The sequence below is a fragment of the Papilio xuthus genome, unplaced genomic scaffold, assembly GCF_000836235.2.
Source record: "Papilio xuthus unplaced genomic scaffold, Pxut_1.1 DF829660.1, whole genome shotgun sequence".
NCBI classification, from domain to species: Eukaryota; Metazoa; Arthropoda; class Insecta; order Lepidoptera; family Papilionidae; genus Papilio; species Papilio xuthus.
Window position 1 is genome coordinate 1,380,379 of NW_013528989.1, and position 22,659 is coordinate 1,403,037.

Below are 22,659 nucleotides of genomic sequence, written 5' to 3' on the forward strand. Positions count from 1 at the left end.
AAAATAATAGAAACAGTTTTAGTCGGCTATTTGCAGGGTTTCTATAACATTTAATAAAAGAAGAGGCGAAGACTGGCAGCGAAAAAAATAATACAAGACGATCAATGTCTTTACGTTAAATTTAACTAGATAAGTGAAAACGGTTATACGTTGAAAGGATATCCACGGTTGATTCAACTAGCAACGCACATCACTAAGCTTGCAGTCAGTTGGCGTTTCGTTTAGGCTTTTATGGCGTCTGAGATTCATTATTTCTCAATGGCATCTGATTGTAGATTTTGTTATGGGCAGGCGAAAAGTAGTTGAAATTGATTTATTACATCAGTTAGGTTAGTAGTAAAAGTATGTGATAGTAATAATTTCCATAAAATAAGTATCTTAAGTTACTGAAAATGGAAGCAAAAACATCAGAATGGCGACCGGGCCCTACCGTATGTCGGTGTTGTCTCACAGAAGGTTGTTACAAAGACATTTCTACCGAGTATTTCTGGATGGGAAAACGTGAAGTATACGCTGAAATGCTTGCCGATACATTGAATTTAACTGTAAGTACATATTTAAATTAGTAAAGTTTTTGCATATCTAGTTGGCGTCCATTTTCTCTCTATGTTGTTTGTAATACCCCTCTAAATTCGGAAGTCTCTTTGTTGTCTCAACAACTGCGCAGGTTTACGACATTCTCATTGTAGCCGAATTATAAAATCAATAATTATAGATTCGAAATTCTGGGAAATAAAACGTTTGCTTTGTTATATGTTGTTATAAATCAACTATAGTACCATAATCGAGTTACAATAAGTACTACATTTATCTACAATTTAATAACTTTTAAAGCAATTTAAAAAATAATATTCTTAGCAATTGGTTGGAACATTCCAACTCCTCTAACAGTGGGTAACAAAACAGAGATTGTAATTTATATTAAAACACATCTTCAACTCACTATATGTCCCTGCTGAGGGTCTCGGAGCTTACCCTAAGTTGGGTGACTTGACCATAGTCAATGCTAGCCCAGTGCGGATTGACTTTACACATATCTTTGAATTTCTTGCCAAATATCAGCAAATAGCATCATAATAAAGAAGTTTTTTTTTATTTTTTAATGATTTCTTTCACTGTAAGAATGTAAGATAAATTGAAACACAAAGTGGTAGGCGGGATTTGAACCCAGGACCCGTAGATTACATATCAAGTGCTTATCCCTTAAGTCACTGCTATTAATACAAATCTTATTAATATTATAAATGCGAAAGTTGAGATGGATGGATAGATGTCTGTTTGAAGGTATCTCCAGAATGGCTTAATGAATTTCGATGATATTTGGCACACATGTAGAACATAGTCTGTAGGAATACATAGGCTACTTATTAAGTTTTTTTCATAAATTCATGCTGATGGAGTCGCGGGCGACAGCTAGTATAGTAATATGGCACATTTGTTTTAGATTGCTTACTCACAATCGGGTGGACCAAACAGTAACAGTCGCTTGATCTGCGAGCCTTGTATATCACGGCTACGTGATGCAGCTGACTTCAAGCGCCAAGTGCAGGAGTGTGAGAAGACATTTCTACAACACCTGGACCCCAGTACCTCTGGTATTGTTGCTGAAGATGGTAAGTGTAGTAAATCCTATTAAAATCTTATTATACAGTAAACAATAATTAGAGCTAAGAGCGTTAGTGGCTCTGGGGTTAAGCACTTGACTTGCAATCTGCAGGTCTTAGGCCTGAATCCTGGCAACCAATGTTTTGCATGCATATGTACATTTATCCAATGTTCTTACGGTGAAGGAAAACTTCAAATGAAATGCTTGCTTCTACTTCACACCTGTCTTTTGTATTGTGGTTATGGGCTTTTTCTGCCTCCTTTTTTCCTTTTTTAAAATATATTAGTAGATTTTTGTTAATTTACTCATTTTATAACATTTCAACTATGCTTGTGCTAGGACATGGTTTACAATAGTCGAACAGCGCGATTCGAACCGCTGACCTCGCGATCCGAAATTCGTTAAGTCAATTAACTAAAGGCTATTGATGCTTGGGGTATGGGACCTTTGGGGTCATAGATTGAAGATTTGTTTATCTATATTGTAAATTTTCAGTGTCTCGGGAATCTATATTAAAGGGGAAGCAGGTGAAGATTGAGCTTGTTAAATTAGAAAAGGATAGTGATGATGATGACTTTGAACCATCACGATTCACAGACGATGATGATGTTGATGATGATAGTAAGTATTCTGTTTTAGATTTACTAGCTGTCGTCTGTGACTGTCTGTGCGGAATTAAAAACTTAGTAGCATATGTTCTACATCTATGACAAATTTCAGCAAAATCTATGCATATGTTCTGGAGATATCTTCTAATAAACATCTATCCATTCGTAAGACATTTGCATTTATAATATTAGTAACATTGACTTGGTACTGGGTATTAGTGACATAGAATTTCAATAGATGGTTAAAATTACAAGATTCTTGTCATGTTTGTTTTACTATGAGTAAGTAGGTTTTACATATTACAACTTGGTGGATGTAAATAGAGCATTAATGGCTCAGGGGTTTCAGCACTTGACTTGTATTCTGCTGGTCCCGGGTTCACATCCTGGCATGTACCAATGTGTATTGCCATTTTCGATTTACATATGTACATTTGTTTGATGTTTTTACGGTGAAGGAAAACATTGTGATATCTGCACATATCTGTGAAGAAATTCAAAGATATGTGTGTAGTCAACCCGCACTGGGTTAATGTGGTTGACTATGGCCTAATCACCTTACTTAAGGTAGGCTCCGAGCCCATCAGTGGGGATGTATAGTGAGCTGATGATGATGATAAATCTTAACTGTATTTTCTCTTGTATCTGTAATTGTAAGGCCTTTCATGTCCAACTTGGGCTATCAATTAGATTTCGTTAATATTTTATAACTTAAATTATAATAAAACTTTTGCTTCTAGTAGATGATCAACCCTTAACAAAACTCGCAAAAACACCAAAGAAAGAAACTGTGGATTTATTGGATTTGATTGATAACGCCAAAGTGGCTGAGAAACGCAAGTCTACGACTAAAGTTAAAGCCACACCAGTTAAGAAGGCTAAACAGAAGAAAGACACAAAAGCGACAGCTAATCAAGATAAACCGGAGAAGAAAAAAAAAGGTAAGCATCTAATTTGAATTTCAATTGGATAAAGAAAGTTGTTTTGAATGCTTTATTTAATATATGTAGGAAAGTCCAGAATTTAACCCTTTACTACCTGTATTATGAAGGTGTGATATTATTAAAACTCTTTTGATGAACAGAAAAAATATTGTATATTAATAAAGAAATGCTTTAGGTGTTTTGATTATAATATAATAAAAAAGTAAATTATGGTTATTTAAAAATCGCAAATTAAAAAATATGTTCGCGCCTGTGTAAATATAATAGCACTTAATCGATTGATGATTGTTGCTATTCGCCTGCTACAGGCTCGTTTTGAAATGACTTTTTTGGCATTCAGAGCAGTTTTTTTGTCTGATTATTTTGTTGGCAGATAATTTATTGCATATGTTTTTTAACGATTTTATTCTGTTGATTTTAATATTATATTATATCTCAAATTTAGTTTTGTTTTTAATATTTTATGATGAAAAACATTTGATGTTTCAAATTTTGGACGACTCAAATAATTTTTACAAATGTCATTTCATTTGTATCTTTCCCCTAAGGGGAAGCTATAGATAATCTGAGGTATGTGTTTTATTATCATATAGCAGTTGCCCATGACTTTTTCCCTGTGGAATAAAAAAAAAATCCAAGCTATGTCACCCGGGTATAGTGTAACTTGCCAATAGTGATTTTTTCAATGGAATTTTTTAAAACTTATTAGGTTAATATTTGTTTTTTTTTTTTATATTTTGCAATAAAATATCTGTCAATGGTGACTTGCATGTTAATGTTAGTGTAGACATAAGAATCGTATGGACATGTCTTTACTATAAAATAATTTTATTTAAATTAAAAAAAAATTGAAATTGTTTTTCATATTTTGATCAGTCTTGTATTTTTTAAATCTTTGTGTATTTTCTGTGTGTTATAAATTTTGTATTTTTTGTGTGATTTTCCTGTGTTTACTTTTGATATAGGTGGAGATTTTCAGATGTTTTTATTTTCAGCTTCCCAACCTATGGACTATTTTAGGTATCTGTGCTAAATTTCATCTAGATTCGTTCAGCTACCTGTTTTGGAGTTACCTGCTAACATACATACATCCAAACTTTAGCATTTATAGCATATTAGTAAAATTTAAAATCAGGTCAAATCTAAATTATGAAATGATGTAATATTGTATAATTTGTATAGTAAATCAACAAACGAGATGTTTTAACAAATACATTGTAACTAGCCGTCGCCCGTAGCTCCATCCGCTCCAAAAAAACAACTTAATAAGTAGTCAATGTGTTCTTCCAGACTATGTTCTATATGTAAGACAAATTTCATCAAGATCCATGCAGCTGTACTGGAAATACTTTCAAACAAACATCCATCTAAAGCAATGGTGACCAAACTTATTTTGTCTACTGCCCACTTTGAGAATAAATATTTTTTTAACGTCCCCATATTTTCACATATTTAAAAAGCACTATAACTTCAAATTAAATTAATTAATTATTGTGACCTATATATGTATATTAACGGAGAATTCTAAACGAAACTTTTACTATAACCCGCAACTTGAGACCTGCAGCGCCCACAAGGGGGCGTTATCGCACACTTTGAGAAAGACTAATCTAAACTTTCGCATTTATAATATTAGTAAGATAAAATCAGACTTTCCTTTTCTTACGTATTGTAGCTACTACTTGTGACAAATTGTCACATTTGCTGTGAAGATTCAAGATTTTAGGTAAGTATTATTTTGTTTTTTATATATTTTTTTAATTAATATAGATAAAGGCATATCCATACGATACTTTCGTGTTACGTCTTTGAATTTAGTGAACTGGTTTTTACGGATATATTAATGGTGATTTCTTTTTCTTTTAGAAATATTAGTAGATTATTTGTCTATTTACTAATATTTCTTGTATAATTCCAAGTAAGGTCTATACTTGTGCTAGGATATGGTTTACGATAACACTCGAATGGTGGGAAGCTAATTTGTCTCCTATTGGTGGAAATTTACTATATTTTTTATTAGTCGACTTCAAAAAGAAGGTTATCAATTCGTCTGTATGTTTTTTGTGTGTTATCTCGTAACTCCACCCCGGTGCTACGATTTTGAATTTTTTTTTGATCGAAAGGTTTTTTTAATATACCTTTTCCACTTTACCACATTGATTTTGATGATGTCCTATTTTGTGAGGAAATTTTCTCATAATGGAGTACAATATTTTTTTATATTATACCTGAAATTGCTAAAATAGCGAAGTGACCGTTACCCATAGTCACACGCAATTGCATATGAATATAATGAAACGCATATGCGTTTCCTACCTTTAATCGACGGAGGAGAGGATGCACAGAATGAAAATATTTTCCCTTTCCATGCATCCTCTCATCCGGAAAGTCCACTTTCACTTCCCATCCTTTCCTTATAAGGGTGGGAAGGGAAAAAGGACTTAGTTAGGCTTCCGGGACACACACTCATCAGACGAAACGCGGAATAGCTTCCACTTGACGCCTGTCTTCTGTGTGGTCGTGGTCATAATGGAGTACAAATTTGACTCTTATATACCAGTTGACTAAATTCATATGACGTTTTTTAGCAAATCACCAAACTTGTAGCAATTTTCTTTTAATGTAATGTGATATTACACAAAATGTGTATTTGTTTTGTGATCTGCAAGTATTTTAGTTGGTTTGAATTGATTATATAATGTACTTTTTGATGAAATTAAAACAAATTAATATGATTTCACTGACCTTACTATATTCGACTGGACAGGCTATAATATATGGTATTTTGTGCCTATTTGAAACCCGTATTGACGCTGAATCTAGCGGTTTTAGAAACTTGGATATTATTAGGTTATTTTCTTTAAATACTAGCAGATTTTTGTTAATTTACTAACATTTCTTGTACCATTTCAATTGAGCTCTATGCTTGTGCTAGAACATGGTTTACGATAATAGTCGAATAGCGGGATTCGAAATTCGGAAATCCGTACTGTTGTATCCGAAGAAATGTTGCTAGTTTCAAACAGTCGCCTGTCCAGCGGATAGAGGTCGCCACAACTCTTAATACGATACGTGTTTTGAACTCTTCATATCGCAATGATATGACCAATTATTATCTTTACTTATACCAAACTTTAACACAACTGAAATTAAATTCAAAGAATATCTTTATTTAGTATTCAATGACAAAAGTCTACACGATTTTCTGTAAATTAACATATTGGCATTTTCAAAATATTTTTCCCCCAATACTTATTTGTTTGTTGACGCGCGGTGCAGGGGCAGTTTGATTTGGGAGCGGATTGCTAACGGCAGTTGTCTTTTGTGGCATTTGTCTGTACTATATCGGCTTATTTTATTTGATGTGAATCTTTTGATATAAGGAAATAACATATACGTTGAAAATAAACGGCTCCGGTCGGTGCATCATCGGATGTAGTTCTTTAAAATTAAATTAAAAAATATATGAACTATATAAATGTTTAGGTGTTTGATGTTTAGATACTATCTAACCAAATGTGTAACATTATGAAAGTTCTTAAGAGATGTAACCGTTTTCGTTTTACGTCAATGCGATTTGGAAATACGTTAAAGTGAAATTTTATCGACGTAAGTAAACAGTCTAATGTTTTTTGTTATAGACAATATTAAAGATTAACTGTTGGTTTCTGAGACTATGATTTCTGTATAGAACATATCGTCTTCCCTGTCATTGACAAAATAAATATCATTATTTTTGAAACGTTAATTTTGATCTTGGAAACTCACGGTAAATACGATTACTGTTAATTGGGCATTCTGCATTTGATTGTATGGAGCTATAGGTATTTTATGGTACGTTTTGAATTTGAATAGATGTAACGTTGCTCCATACAAAATTTGGACCCCCATTTTGTATATTTTGGGGATATATTACGAAAAATATTTTCTTAGTAGTCGCCTACTTAGTAACAGCAATTTCAAGTCTTTAGACCCAGACGTTTTGGCTATGCGTTGATAGTTGAGTAAGTCAGTGTACTCTTACGAAGCGAGAGGGATATCCTCTCGCTTGCTCTCATCTATAACTATACTTATATCGATGCATGATCGTTGGTGATTTATCTAGAAAGTTCCTTATTGCTACTGACTCGTAACATGATTTATCTGCCGAATCATCTAGAAAGAACATGGAAAATACGGAAATCACAACGAGATATTTTCTTTTCTAGACAAATGTGATCCTGTGAGGAGGAATGCAGAGATTATCATAAGATATACTACAGCGAGTCCCTTTCGTGTCAACGTGAAGAGTGTTACTTGCGTGTATTGCGGGGACCTTTACCAGGACCCTGAGCAGTTCAGGGTCCACATGGCTAACGAGCACAAGCCCTTCTCTCTACATATGGCCTTTGCTAAACTACCAAAATCTGAATACGTAAAAGTAGATATCACTAATATGAAATGCAGATTATGTCAGATTGAATACAAGACTCTGGAAATAATGGGACTTCATTTAATAGAGACGCATTCAAAAGATATTGCTTTAGAATCACCACTCGGTGTTATGCCATTCACCCTTGATAAGGATAATTGGAATTGTGCCGTTTGTAATAAAAATTTACCATCCCTTCTACATCTGAATAAACACACATTAACACACTTTCAAAGTTTTGTGTGCGATGTATGTGGGAAGAGTTACATTGCGTCTACAGGTCTGTTAACCCACGTTAGATCGAAACATGAGAATGAATATAAAGCATATTGTAAACGTTGTCAAGTGATATTTCCATCTATGAAAGCTAAGCAAATACATCAAAGAACAGATAAGAGTTGTATGACTCATTGCTGTTTAGAATGTCCTGAAAGATTTCCTAGTTATGAATACAAACAGAGACATATGGCTGAAGCTCATGGATTTGTAAGGAATGAATATAATTGTCTACGATGTCCATTAACGTTCACACATCGACAGGCATTTTACGATCATTTTAAGAAAGCTCATTCTGTAGATTGCGCGATTTGTAACCATTGTGGTGTTAAGTTTTCCAGCCCCTCAAAATTGAATAGGCATATGAAAAAACATGTCACATAATGAAATTAGAAGAAAAACCAATTTCTCTATTTTTTTTTGTGACTGAATAGTCACTGTTTGACTTGAAGAGGCATTTACAGCTTCACCGTACTTGAGGAGGTTGAGGGCAGAAGGCGCTTAGCCTGAACCTCTTATAAGATTAACAAGACTCGAGTGCTCCCTCAGGAGCCTCTGCTCGGGCTGTTACTTCTCTAATGGCAGTTAAAACCATTGATATTTAAGTTGACGGGGGTCTAAGGTTAGGGGTTAGGGGCTTATACCGTACGCGATTATGTTAGTAATATATCATGTGATTTTTGTCTTTGTTTCATTATCAAGCTATCATGTTTGGTCAGTATGTGTTTTAAGTATTAGATTGTGATATTTTAAATAATTAATTGTATGGTTTTTTGAAATTGTTAACGGAACAATTGGATACGGACTCAATAAAGGAGGCAAGCTTTACGAAGCATATTTGGTTTTATAAGATTTTGAACTGTATTGATTCTTAAATAAAATATATTAACGGAATGATTTTCTTTTTGACGGCAATACCTCTTATTTCACAGTAAGAAATAATAATTAGTTTGTAACACAATACGTGAATTTAAAGAAATAATAGTTAAAATAAATGTACGATCAAGTGGTTTTAGATATCTTACATAACAGCACCGAACTATTAAGTTCGAAATATTTTTTTTAATTTTATGTTTTCAACGGTGTTTAAAGTTTAAAATACCATAGTTACTAACTTGAAAAACTGCGGATCCATAATAATTATCGAGCCCTTGCCGAAGCCTGTTTTCGTCTAATTTAATCGCTTAGTCACCAAGAATCTTTCTTTGTTCTAGAGGTCGATCTGTTACTCGAGGCGCGACTCAACGCTAAGGTAGTCTTGGAATACACAACGGTATATCCATTCCGATTACCAGCCAATGCAATGGTTTGTGTGTATTGCTGCGAAAGTTATGACGATCCAAAAGATTACAGGACTCATCTGGATGTGGAGCATGCAGAATTCAAAGTGGACACTGCTTTTGCTCATATATATAACAATTATAATGAATATCTTAAAGTTGATTGTGAAAATCTTTTATGCAGATTGTGCTCTTTAGCATTTGATGATCTCCGCTCGATTGCAAATCATCTAGTTAATGTTCATAGCATCAAAATGAATCTGTCCGCTGAGATTGGTATGCAGATGTTCAAGCTTGGCGCTGAGAGATGGGTCTGTGCGATATGTAGTAGAAAAGTGCCTTGCCTAAGGTCACTAAGTAGACACACGACTTGTCATTATCATAAATATACATGTGAGACGTGCGGAAAATCGTATTCCAATAAAGAGAATCTGACTCGTCATATATCATTCGGTCATAGTGATTTGAAAGTTTGTATGCGCTGTAAAAAATCATTTCCCAGCTGTGAGACAAGACGGGAACATGTATTGTCTTCTAAAAAATGTTGGCCGTTATGCTGTAATATATGCGCCGAAAGGTTTCCCAACAGGAAGGCTAAATTTGCTCATCTTGCAGACGTTCACGAACAGTCTCCTAAGACGTATACATGTCCGGAATGCGGACAAGAGTTTGGAAAGTGGCATATGTATAGGACACATTTCGTCGTGACGCATACAACGAATGGTTATCAATGCTCGTACTGTGAACAAAAGTTTGATACTAAAAGGAATTTATTGGAACATAGGGTAACACATACGAGAGAGAGAGCATATCAATGTACCGTTTGTTCGAAGTTGTTTGGTAGAAAGAAGAACCTGCAACAGCATATGTGGATTCATAGAGAACAGAAGAGATTTGAATGTATACCGTGTAAAAAGCAGTTTAATCAAAGAGTCAGTTGGAAAAGTCATATGAAATCATATCATCCTGACTTAGTTAATTTTTGAAATTGCAATGTTTGTAATTTTATTAATCTATGTAGTTGGAAAATTCAATTTGTTTTTTATATCATAAGGTACGATGAACCGATGATCTGGTCAAGGTTTCGGGAGTGCACTGGATGCGGACGGCACAGGACCGGGCATTGTGGCAATCGATGGGGGAGGTCTACGTCCAGCAGTGGACAGGTTTAGGCTGAATGTGATGTGATGATCATAAGGTAGCAAACGAGCGAGCGGGAGCCTGAAATCGCTGATATAGCGAAGTGACCGTTGCCCATAGACGTACGCAAATGCATATGCGTTGCCTACCTTTAATCGACGGAGGAGAGGATGCACAGAAAGAAAATATATTCCCTTTCCATGCGTCCTCTCATCCGGGAGGCCCACTTCATCTTTCCATTCTTTCCTTATAAGAAAAAAGTGGGAAGGGAAAGAGGACTAAATTAGGCCTCCGGGACGCACACTCATCAGACTGTACGCGGAATTTCTTCCACTTCACGCCTGTCTTCTGTGTCGTGTTATTTCACCGGGTGAGCCGAGCCGATTCGTGCGAAGATGTTAAAGCGGGCTCTTCCACTGTTAATCAATTGATGTACAGATTTAAAATTAGGTTCTTTAATGGCATTTATAACTAGCATTCGATTTTATTTATCTTTGAAATTGTAACCGAAATTTTTAGGTCTATATCTGACGTATACGAACATATTCGACAAATATGTGTGCTAGCTAAGTATAGCCTTTGTATTTTAATAATAAATCTTACTGTAAATAAAATCTGAATAGAAAAATTAAATTATAAAACAACATAATTCACGCCCGTAACTCACAGGGGTAAGCAGAGACCATAGATTTGGCGCACTCCTAACACCTCTTTTGCTTCTACATACATACATGCATGTCGGTTTCATATACATGGGAAAATCATTGGAATCTTATTACAAATATAAGATGGTGAACTGAATACGTGGGAGTAGATATTTTAGTTGTAAATAAGAAAAATATCTGAAGAAGAGGACAAACAGAATGATCAACGCCATTTCTTTCTGTTCTAGACAATGATCCGTATACCATCGCGAGACGAAACGCCGAGATTGTTGTGAAATTTGCAACAGCTTACCCGTTCAGGCTTCCTGAAGATGCAATGGTGTGCGTTTACTGCGGTGAGAGTTGTGACGATCCTATGGAATATAGAAAGCACATGGATATAGAACATCAAACGTTCCATGTCAGAATGGCTTTCGTTCATTGTAATGAAGGTTATATAAAGGTTGATTGCACAGAACTGCGATGTCGCATCTGTTTGCTAAGCTTCGATACAATCATTGATGTAGCAAAGCATTTGAAAGATGTGCATCAAGAGAAAGTTGATACGAATTATGAAATAGGCGTATATCCCTTCAAACTAGAAAAGGATCGTCTTTTATGTGCAATATGTAAATTGAAATCACCCTGTATCAGACAATTAAGTAGGCATATACAAACGCATTTTTTGAAATATACATGCGACGCTTGTGGTAAATCTTACGCGACTAGTACGACTTTAAAACACCATATAACTTACTCGCATACAGGTGAAGCGCGTATTTGTAGGAAATGTAAAAAGACATTCAGTAGCTTGGAAGCGAAACGACAACATTTGGTAGATACACCAAAATGTTGGTCCCATTTGTGCAATGTTTGCGGTGAAAGATTCATCTCTTGGACATTAAAACAGGCGCATTTAGCACAAGTTCACGGAACACCAAAAAGGTCCCATGTATGCCTTGAATGTGGGGAAACATTTTTAGATAGGAAAAAATATAGGGTACATTTTAAAATATCACACACTGATGATAATTATGTGTGCTCGTGTTGTGGGTTGAAATTCGCTACAAAACGTAATTTGGAAGAACACAGAGTTGTACATACTAAAGAGAAACTATTCCATTGTACCGTTTGTTCGAAATCTTTTCCGAGAAAGAAGAATTTGGTGCAACACATGTGGATACATAGTGAACAGAAGAGATTCGGTTGCGATTTGTGTAATAAACAATTTAATCAAAGAGTTAGTTGGAAGACGCATATGAAGTCATACCATCCAGATCTCGTCAATTTTGAAACGAACAAAAATATCAAACTAATGGTTAGTCTTTTAAAGACGGATACGTGAATTTATTGTTAGATAGGAAATAAATTTTTAATTGTAACAAATTATTTCATCGATTTTAGTATACTTGGAACATAGATTTATATCTCTAGATGGAGCACAAAAGGACCTCGGAGGTCTTATTTCCCTCAGGGTTATCATATACTTTACAATGTTACTAATATTATAAACTAGCTGTCGCCCGCGACTCCGTCCGCGTGGATATATAAAAAACGTAATATATAGATAAGTTAAAATAAAATGCAGCTCTTTAAGGCATACATTCGAAAAAATTATAATAAAAATGAATAAATAGTATCCTATGTCCGTCTCCTGGCTCTAAGCTACCTCCTCACCAATTTTCAGGCATATCGGTAAAGCCGTTCTTGAGTTATAAATAGTGTAACTAAAAAGATTTTCTTTTATATTATAAAGATGCGAATGATTAGATGGATAGATGGAATTTTGGCATTATTCTAGAACATAATCTGGAAGAACACATAAGCTACAATTTTTTTTTTAACACAGCGCGGAGGGAGCCGCGGGTGACAGCTAGTTTTTAACTAAGGTTGATGTTTACTTTCATTATATTGGCATGAAACACTCCATCTAGAGATAATATATCTATGACTTACAGTGGGTTTCTGAGACCAAAATCCCGGTTTAAAACACGTTGCTGTCTTTTTTGTCAGTGACGAGAAGGTTGACGATACGTTTTATACAGATACATTGGTCTCAGATTATAAAAATGTTATGCATAATAAGAGCGTCGGTGTCTCTCAGGGGTCAAGCAATTGACTTGCAACCTGCAGGTCCTGGGTTCATATCCCGCCATGTACCAATGTGTTTTTCCATTTCCGATTTACATACGTACATTTATCCTATGTTCTTACGGTGAAGGAAAACATCGTGATCCTGGACATATCTGAGAAGAAATTCAAAGATATGTGTGAAGTCAACCAACCCGCACTTGGCCAGCGTGGTTGACTATGACCTAATCACCCCTAACTTAGGGTAGGCTTTGAGCCCCTCAGTGGGGACGTATAGTGAGCTCATGATGAGACATAATAAAGGAAGACTTTTATGTCTCTTCTAGAAATAAACTTTTTAAGATATGTAATTTCTTATTATTTTATTTTTAAAGCACCAAGGGCTTGGGGAAATTTTTAGTTTTAAACGTTAGTTTGTATAATATTGATATTAACAAATTTAATTTTGGTATGTGAAGAAACGTATATTTAATTTACCTTGTTGTGTTTTAAACTTTACTTTTATTATATAATTTTTTGTTCAAAATATAATAGTTATAAATTTATTTGGTGTTTTACTTTGATATTTTAGGAAGAAAATCCGAGACAGTACCGGTGTACTGGCGCAATCCTAGCGTTACTAAAATGTCGACGTTTATATCCTCTTACTAATCTGTCACTTGACTTTGTAATGAAAGCACGTCATTCACGCCAAAGGATTCTAACTAATAATGTCTAAAAGGTATGACATTCGTAGAGATAGAGTTGGCCGTCTACGGTATCTTTATTATATTCTTCTGAATTATATACAGTTAGGGTTGTGTTTTTCGATTTACATATGTACATTTATCCGATGTTACGGTGAAGGAAAACATCGTGATGCTCCACATATCTGCGAAAAAGTTCAAAGATATGTGTGAAGTCAACCTGTATTGGGCTAGCAATGACTATGACCTAGTCACCTAATTTAGGGTAGGCTTCGAGCCCCTCAGTGGGGACGTATACTGAGCTGATACAGTTAGACACTGTTTAGTTAAACACGTATTTTAACCTTTTGACTGCCAGTGACGTTAACGTGTAAAAGAGTATGTTTTGCCCTTGAATAAGTGTAACCAAAACTGCTTATCGAGTACTTTGTTATTTATTTGTCTAGATGGCATTTCGGAGGCCTACATAATTTCAATAATTGCGATTTCTGGTAATTTCTAATATCAGCGTGCGATGTGGTTGTCATATATTTGAGGTGAAAATGTTTTTGAAACACTGTCTAACCTTTGGTTTTTAAGACTTAAATCTCAATATAATATATTGTCATTCCTGTATGTCATCTTTGACAAAACCTAGATGACATGTGGCATGACAAGCGGGGATTTTCGTCTCAGAAATCCACGGTAAGTCTGTGTGACTAGGCTTCTAATTTTTAGTGCAGTTATTTAACCTTTTTATTTCTATTGCATTTGTTCAATCAGGTCTTTGAATGTTTGATGATAATGTATGAAAAATTAAATCTATCGTGGTTTGAACTGAGAAGTTTTGTTTTATGAACTCATTATTGGTAATATAACATTGCGGTCCAATGAAATGTTTTGTCAAAATTACTAAAGAAGAGTAAATACACGTTCTATATAAAATTATATATAAACATATTGAAACCTCTACTCGTGACAAGACGGCTTTACAAATGCAGAGAGAAAAATATCGCTGAAAAGGCGTCGAATACTTATAAAATCTCCTTAAAAGTCGTGTTCAAATACTTTGGAACGACAAATAAGTATAAAAACTAAATAAGTATCAAAAGATGGAGATCTGCTAGTCACGGTAGTTTTTTCTTTTTCTAGAAACAGTAACGGAGAGCAACGCACAGAAGGCGAAACGGAACGCCGCAGTTGTGTTAGAGTACTCGACAGTATATCCGTTCAGGCTGCATGGGAAGCATTTACTTTGTGTCTACTGCTGCGAAGAGTACACCGACCCGGCGCTGTACAGAAAGCACATGGATGAGATGCATCAAACATTCTCTCTAACGGTAGCATTCGCACACTGCGGCAAGGGCAACTTCAGGCATTTAAAAGTAGATTGTACCAATTTGAAATGTAGACTCTGTAATCGACCATTTGACAATTTAAATGAAATTGTGAAACATATAGATCTTTGCCATCCGACAAACAAATTAGATACGAAATACGAAGTCGGTCTCCAACCATATAAGATAGACAAAGACAGTTGGAACTGCTATTTGTGTAAAATGCGCTTTCCATCGTTAATCACGTTATGTCGGCACACGAACTCTCATTATCAGAAGTTTACATGTGAAAACTGTGGCAGAAGTTATCTAACACGTGAAGCACTAACTTACCACATACGCACCAGTCACTCGGAGAAACCTCAATGCAGGAAATGTTGGCAGGAGTTTCCTACAATGGAAATGAAACGCGAGCATATGAGATTATCAAAATCCTGCTGGAGATATGTTTGTATGGTCTGCAATGAACGTTTCATGTCTTCGGAAGCGAAACAGAAGCACACGACAGAGGAGCACGGTCGACCTAAGTCGACGTACACGTGTCCCGAATGTGGGGAAGTTTATGATAATCGGAAAGTTTTCTATACTCATTTCGCGATGAAACATACAGATGCTAATGTCTGCTCTTGCTGTGGAGTAAAATGTGGATCCAAGCAGCAACTGGAGGATCATAGACGCGTACATACAGGCGAGAAACCTTACGAATGCGCGGTATGCAAGAAATTGTTTACGAGGAAGAAGAGTCTGGCTCAACACATGTGGATACACAGCGAGACTAAGAGATTTGCGTGTTCCATTTGTGACAAACAGTTTGCTCAGAAAGTCAGCTGGAATGGACATATGAAATCACATCATCCAGAATTAATTTAGTAAATTCTCACACCTATTTCTATAAACATATCACTTCTCTTTTAATAAAACTAAACTATGCATTTTATATTTTCATTTATAGACATATCCTCGGTTACGTTTTTAAATCGATTAATGAAGCTACGATATGAATAGGGAGTTTCGTTAAGTCCATCGCTTTTGTTTCGATCTTGCCGTATTTTAATGATGGACATGTGTTCAAATCGTTTGCATGTTATTTGTTCGAGTCAAAATTCAAATTAAATTTTTGTTCTCTTCAAGTAGGTTGACGTATCTATTTGTGCCATTAAAGAATCGGCTAGATCGAAACAAAATAATGACACAGTTCTTTTCTTTTTTAGGGACCAGAAAGGAACTCGATGGATTAAAGAAAGAGAGTAAACCAAAAAGACTGTTTGAAAGGTCCGTCAACCAGAATCCGGTGCGGCAAAACGCCGTGCTGATATTGAAGCATTCAACCGCGTTCCCTTTTAAGACACGTTTTAACAGAATTATTTGCTCCTATTGTCACGAGGAGTTTCAAAACATGACAATACTCCGCGAACACGTTACGGCCGATCATTCGAATGCAGACTTCAATAGTGCCTTCTACAAAGTTGTAGACGATCTTAAAGTAGATATAACCCAATTCAAATGTAACCTTTGCTCGGTTGATATGGCGAATGTTGATACGTTCATGACACATATATCTAGAGATCACGGTATATCGGTTAATTTTGATGTACCCTTCGGCGTACTTCCTTACCGTCAAGATACTACCGGACTTTGGATGTGTTTAGACTGTTACAAAAGTTTCTCAGAGTTCTCCCAAATCAACGCCCATTTAAGAAGTCACGTGAAAATATTAACTTGCGATAAATGCGGAGCAACCTTCCTGTCCAAACAGGGTTTACGACAGCATGAAAAGAGTTTCAAATGCAATAAAGCATCGTATAAGCCACGCTTCGGTAAAGCGCTCAAACATCGCAGCAATACAGAAATTATCTTACAGTGTTCGACTGCTTGCCCTTTTCGAACTTGGGGACATAATTTCAATTGTGTATTCTGCAGAGTTCAATCCAATGATCCAGTTGGGCTAAGAACTCATATGGCTAATCGTCACGCGAACTTCGATATTCAACTTGTTTTTAGTAGGAAATTACGAAAGGACTTTCTCAAAGTTGATATCACCGATCTTCAATGTAAGCTGTGCTTTATGGCGATAGAATCTCTTGATGAATTGATGACACACCTCAAGAATGATCACAAACAACCGCTGAACTTTGATGTACAACCGGGTGTGCTGCCGTTCAAACTGAACGACGGCTCCACCTGGAAATGCGCTATTTGTAAGATGCAGTTTTCAAATTTTATATCCCTTAAGAAGCACACATCGGAACATTACCACAACTATGTTTGTGATACATGTGGTGAAGGTTTTATAACTGAAAACGCTCTAGTTGCCCATACGAGGATACCACATGATAATAAATTTAAATGCAGCCGATGTATAGCAACGTTTACTACGCTAGAAGAGAGGAATTTGCACGTCAAAACCCAACATACTAACTTACCTTACATGTGTGTGTATTGTAAAGATAAACCCAGATTCGGTACTTGGGAATTACGTAAGAGACATCTCATGGAATTTCATAATTTCAAGCCAAGGACGGAGATGTATGAATGCACGACTTGCCATATGGCTTTCAAAACGAGATCCCAGAAATATCATCATAATGTGAAAGCGCATCGGACTAAAATGGAAACAGAGTTTGGATTCCCGTGTGCACATTGTTCTAGGGCGTTCGCATCGAAGTTATCTTTAGATAAACATATGGCACAGAAACATTTTCATAGTTAGGTTTTGAATAGCCTTCAGTTGTTGGGATCTGAATCTTGGGTTACCAAGGTTTGGGATGAAAGAAGATTGTATGTAGCTGAAATGCTTATGCTAAGATGGATGTGTGGTGTGACAAAAAAGGATAAAGTTAGAAATGTGTTTATTAGAGGAAGTTTAAAAGTAGCGCCTGTGATCGAGAAATTAAGGAGTAAAAGAATGGCGTGGTTTGGACGTGTTATGCGGAGGGATTGAATGTGGATGGCTACAAAGGTAGAGGAAGACCAAAAAGTATGGAATGACTGTGTGAAAGAGGATATTCGTTGGAAGTGGATAGATTCGGATATGACGGCTAATAGAGATTTATGGAGGAGTAGTACATACTCGTACTGTGCCGACCTTCAATAGAGATAAGGGCAGGTTGATGATTACGATGAATTTCAGTTGTCTAAATTGTGAACTGGATTTTTTATGATGGCTCTCTTATAACTAAAATCTAATATCTTCTAGTCTCTCTCATATATACAATTTTACTCGGTGTTCAACAGTCGTAGTGTTTTTATTATAAGCTGTTTTTTTATGAATTTATTTGCTTAAATCAATTTGAAATCACTTGTATGTTTCTTGTCAATATTTGCTATATTGAATGAAACATACGGTTTGTATGTAAGATGTACAAATTACGTTAAAAGACCGAGAATAATCTATTCATTATCTATTTATTCATATTTTCATTAGTCTCATTATGTTGTGTATTTTATTGGAAGCTTGAAAATCGATAGGGTACAGAAATGCATTTATTTGTAAAATTTGACGAATGAAATATCACGAAAAGTATTATTTATTTAAGTAAACATAGAAAAAAATTAAGAAATAAAATAATTTTCTAAGAATTTGTTTGATTAATTAAATATTCACACTGGAAAGGGGTCTTAAAATATCGCTACGTTTCATACATTAGCTAAAAAACTTATGAAATTAACATATGAATTCAATTGACGAAAATCGTTACATGTAAGATGAATTAATTAGAACAACACAAAAATCTACAAGATATTTTCTCTCGTATTCTGTTTTTTGAGTCGTCCAACAGTGTCATAGTTAGATGTCTAGGTATATCCTAAAAAAGTATAATTAAGACTTGTCAAACATTCGCAAAATAATTCGGGCTTGTTAAAGAGGTACACTAAAGGAATCAGCAAGTTCAAATGAAACTTTTCTATTTTTAGGATGTGAAGAACAAGTCGGAAGAAAAGGTAATGTTAAATTAAAATCCAATGAACAACGCTACGCGAGGAGCGCGAGAGCGGAAGCTAGAATCGCTACAAAGGGAAACGCCAAAGCCCTATTAGAATGTTGGTCCCTTTGCCCTTTTACGTGGCATTGGAGTCGATTCAAATGCGCCTACTGCGAGGAAGGCTTCCTACAGTGCGCCGAGCTCAGAGCCCACGTTACAGAGTGCGCGCCCAAACATAGCTTCAAAGATATTTATAGCAACTATAAAGAAATGTCCCTTATTAATGTAGACGTGTCTGAGGCTACATGTCGTGTTTGTAGTTGCTCTTATTCTAACGTCGTCCATATGCGACAACATGCGATCCAACACGGTTACCACTTAGACAGCGCACAGCCGGACGGCGTGCTACCGTTCAGATTGGATAAGGAGGACTGGCGATGCGTCATCTGTCGAGAGCCTTTCAACAATTTCCTCAAATTGTACGAGCATATGAACGTCCACTACCAGCATTACATCTGCGCCACCTGTGGCAAGGGATACATGACGGCGATGCGCCTTAGGAAACACTCGGAGGTCCACGTGACAGGATCCTTTCCATGCGACAAATGCGCGCGAGTTTTCACGATGCGTGCAGCCAGAGATCATCACAAAGCCCAGGCCCATGCTAAAGGACCTCGTTACGGTTGTCCTCATTGTAATATCCGCTTCAAAACCTATTATCACAGGATGAACCATTTAAACGAAGCTCACAAGGAAAAGCTGGTTTTATACAAATGTAACGTATGTGAGTTGACATTCAGCACGAGTGCAAAACGCGGTGCGCACGTCCGCTCGGTGCATCTACCTCAGCAGCGGACCTTTCCCTGTGCTCACTGCGACTGGCTATTCAAAAATAAATCTGACTTGAAGAAACACATGGTCAAGCATACCGGCGAAAGGAATTACTCTTGCATAGTCTGTGGTAAAAGCTACCCGAGGAATAAGACGTTGCGAATGCACCTTAGGAGCCACGAGGACCTGACCTGCAAGTTGTGCGGCTCTCTCTTCAAGCAGCGCTCGCAACTGGTAGATCACGCGAGCATACATCAGCCGGATCTAAACGAACTGAATGCCCTCGGATCTAATAAGATTACAACATAAATTTCTGCCAATGTAATCAATGTATTTTCCTTTCATTTTTTATTAAAATATTATAGAAGGTTGTAATCGCAAATGCGGTACCCATTGCCAACTTTATTACTAAGCTATCTCATTTTTTTTCGTCAAACGATATTTATAAAAGTAAATCTTTTATTATGAGACGATTGTTAGGTGTAATTAGAAGTAATAAGGCATGCATTACTCTGGGGTGGGTTGTTGTATATTCGAGTTAGTAACTTGAAATCGTTTTGTTTTTAGGTTCCGCTATTGCGGACAGGACGGCTAACAAGGTAGTTAAGCCGGTTAGGAAGTTAAAAGAGAACGTAAGCGCACGACAGATGCGCAGGCGCCGGCGCGCTAACAATCAACTGCCCGAAGAGTCTGACAGACGGATTGCCAAAACTATGATGAGAAGGAACGCGATGACGATCCTAGAATGTTCCACCGCGTGGGCCTTTCGATGGTTCCATAGCGCTTTCTATTGTTCCTATTGCGATGATAAATTTGTTGATACTCTGCCTTTACGTGAACATGTCATCACCTCCCATTTAAATGATCCTCCAACTCCACGTGTATTTGCAAAACTAACAGAAAATAATATGCTCAAAATAGACATAACTAGTTTAAATTGTACACTTTGTAACTGTGTTTGTTCCTCTATAGATATACTTAAGACTCATTTATCAATTGCACATAAAAAGACATTCAATAAGAATTATAGCGATGGTGTTCTTCCTTTTAAACTAGATCAGACAGGATTTAATTGTCAAATATGTTTTGATTACTTCTCAAGTTTCTCCAAAATAAATGAACACATGAATTCTCATTATCAAAATTATATTTGCGACGCTTGCGGTAAAGCTTTCGTCTCCAAATCCAGGTTCAGAACGCACGTGCAGTCACATGAAATTGGTAATTTTCCTTGTGGGGATTGTGACGAGGTTCTCCAAACTAGAGCGGCTCGTATGTGTCATAGATTAAAAGTTCATAAGAGTGGCGTTCGGTACGCTTGTCCGCGCTGTCCTGAAGTCTTTACTACCTACTATGCTAGAGCTAAGCATTTGGTCGACAGTCACGCACAGCAGAAGAGAGATTACGAATGCAGAACATGCGGTAAAGTTTTCGAAACAAGTTGCAAACGCGCGGCACATTTCCGTCTCTCACACAAAAATATAGAGAAGCGATTCGAATGTTTATATTGCCCTTGGCACTTTGTTAGTCAATCGAAACTCAAACGCCATTTACAAGCTCACGATGTGGTCGGACAAGCACAATATTGCACAAAGAATTGTTGAAACTAAAAACTTACAGTATTTTTATTTTTAGGAGATGAAGAAAATAGTGCCTCGCAAAGTACATCAACCGATAATGTTAAATGGAGCAGAAAAAGGAAGCTGGCCGAAGAGAATGTTAATGCAGCAATTATTCTAGAACATTCGAATACTGTTGTTTTTAGATGGAATCGAGGAAAATTCATGTGTGCCTATTGTCCATGTACCTATACAAACGTCAAAGAAATTCGCCTTCACTCTGAGGACCATAAAAACAAACTCGATGTATTTTATTACAATCCAGAAGTACGAAACAAATTTCCTCTACGTGTTGATATAACAGACCTTTGTTGTATTATTTGTAATGAGAAGACTGAAAATTTAGAAGTCCTGAAGAAACATCTATCTGATATGCACAATAAAACTTTTAATTCTAATAATATTAGTTTGGTGCCTTTTGTACTGACGAATGAAAAGTATTCCTGCGTTGCTTGTAGTAAATACTTTGAGACATTGATGGCTTTGTTTTCGCATATGAATGAACATTACTCCGATTACGTTTGTTACACTTGCGGCAAAGGATATTCGAGTAAGCATAAATTGCAATCGCATCAAAAATATCACGAATCTGGTGAATTTCAGTGTCCCAAATGCGATACAGTGTTGTCGAGTCGAGTGGCGAGAGATCAACACGTATCTAAAGTTCATGGTTCGAAGGAAAGATACAGATGTCCGATCTGCAATGAACAATTCTCATCGTATTACGGTCGTTTGAAACATTTGGATAAGACTCATGGACAAAAAGCAGAGTATAAATGTAATTTGTGCTCGTGTGTTTTTCGTTGTGCTGGATTAAGATATTCCCATATGAAAATCGTGCATAGAATGAAGACTTGAATGATGAACCTTATAATGTTTCGATTTCAAACGAATCTTTTGCGTAAAATCGTAATAGCTGGATTGTTTAAGAAAAAATGTGCACGAAAATAGTCTGCGAAGTATTTGTTATTTATAAAATTGTTTGATTAAGAGATTATTTTAGTATGTAAAAATATATTTACTCTTTGCAACTTACTATGGATTCTGATTGTAGGGTTTTTATGTAATAAATGGATACTTAAATAAAGTATTTTTTTAATCTTATTACACCTTTTTGAACTTATACGTAAAGATTTTGCGTTGCATTGCGGTTATAAACGTTTTGTTGGCTACACCAAAAATACCGTACCTCTGATTCATAGCTAGCATCGATGGGGGTCATCTGATCTTGATTTTTATATAAATCATCGCATGGCAATAACTAATGATGGGAAATTAGGCACT

At 36.0% G+C, this 22,659-nt stretch overlaps 1 protein-coding gene across 18 annotated transcripts in view; it reads left to right on the top strand.

Annotated features, from left to right (window-relative positions):
- The first annotated feature begins 79 nt into the window (after positions 1 to 79).
- LOC106114805 (gastrula zinc finger protein XlCGF57.1) overlaps positions 80 to 22,659 on the top strand; it is a 33,128-nt gene continuing 10,548 nt past the window's right edge. For 2 of the 18 annotated variants that reach the window (XM_013308138.1, XM_013308180.1), the window contains exons 1-4: positions 88 to 545; positions 1,445 to 1,613; positions 2,102 to 2,227; positions 2,955 to 3,155. In XM_013308138.1, the coding sequence (XP_013163592.1) occupies positions 393 to 545; positions 1,445 to 1,613; positions 2,102 to 2,227; positions 2,955 to 3,155 (649 nt within the window). In that variant the 5' untranslated portion in view covers positions 88 to 392. The other 16 variants (XM_013308152.1, XM_013308158.1, XM_013308165.1 and 13 more) reach the window with 16 other exon arrangements.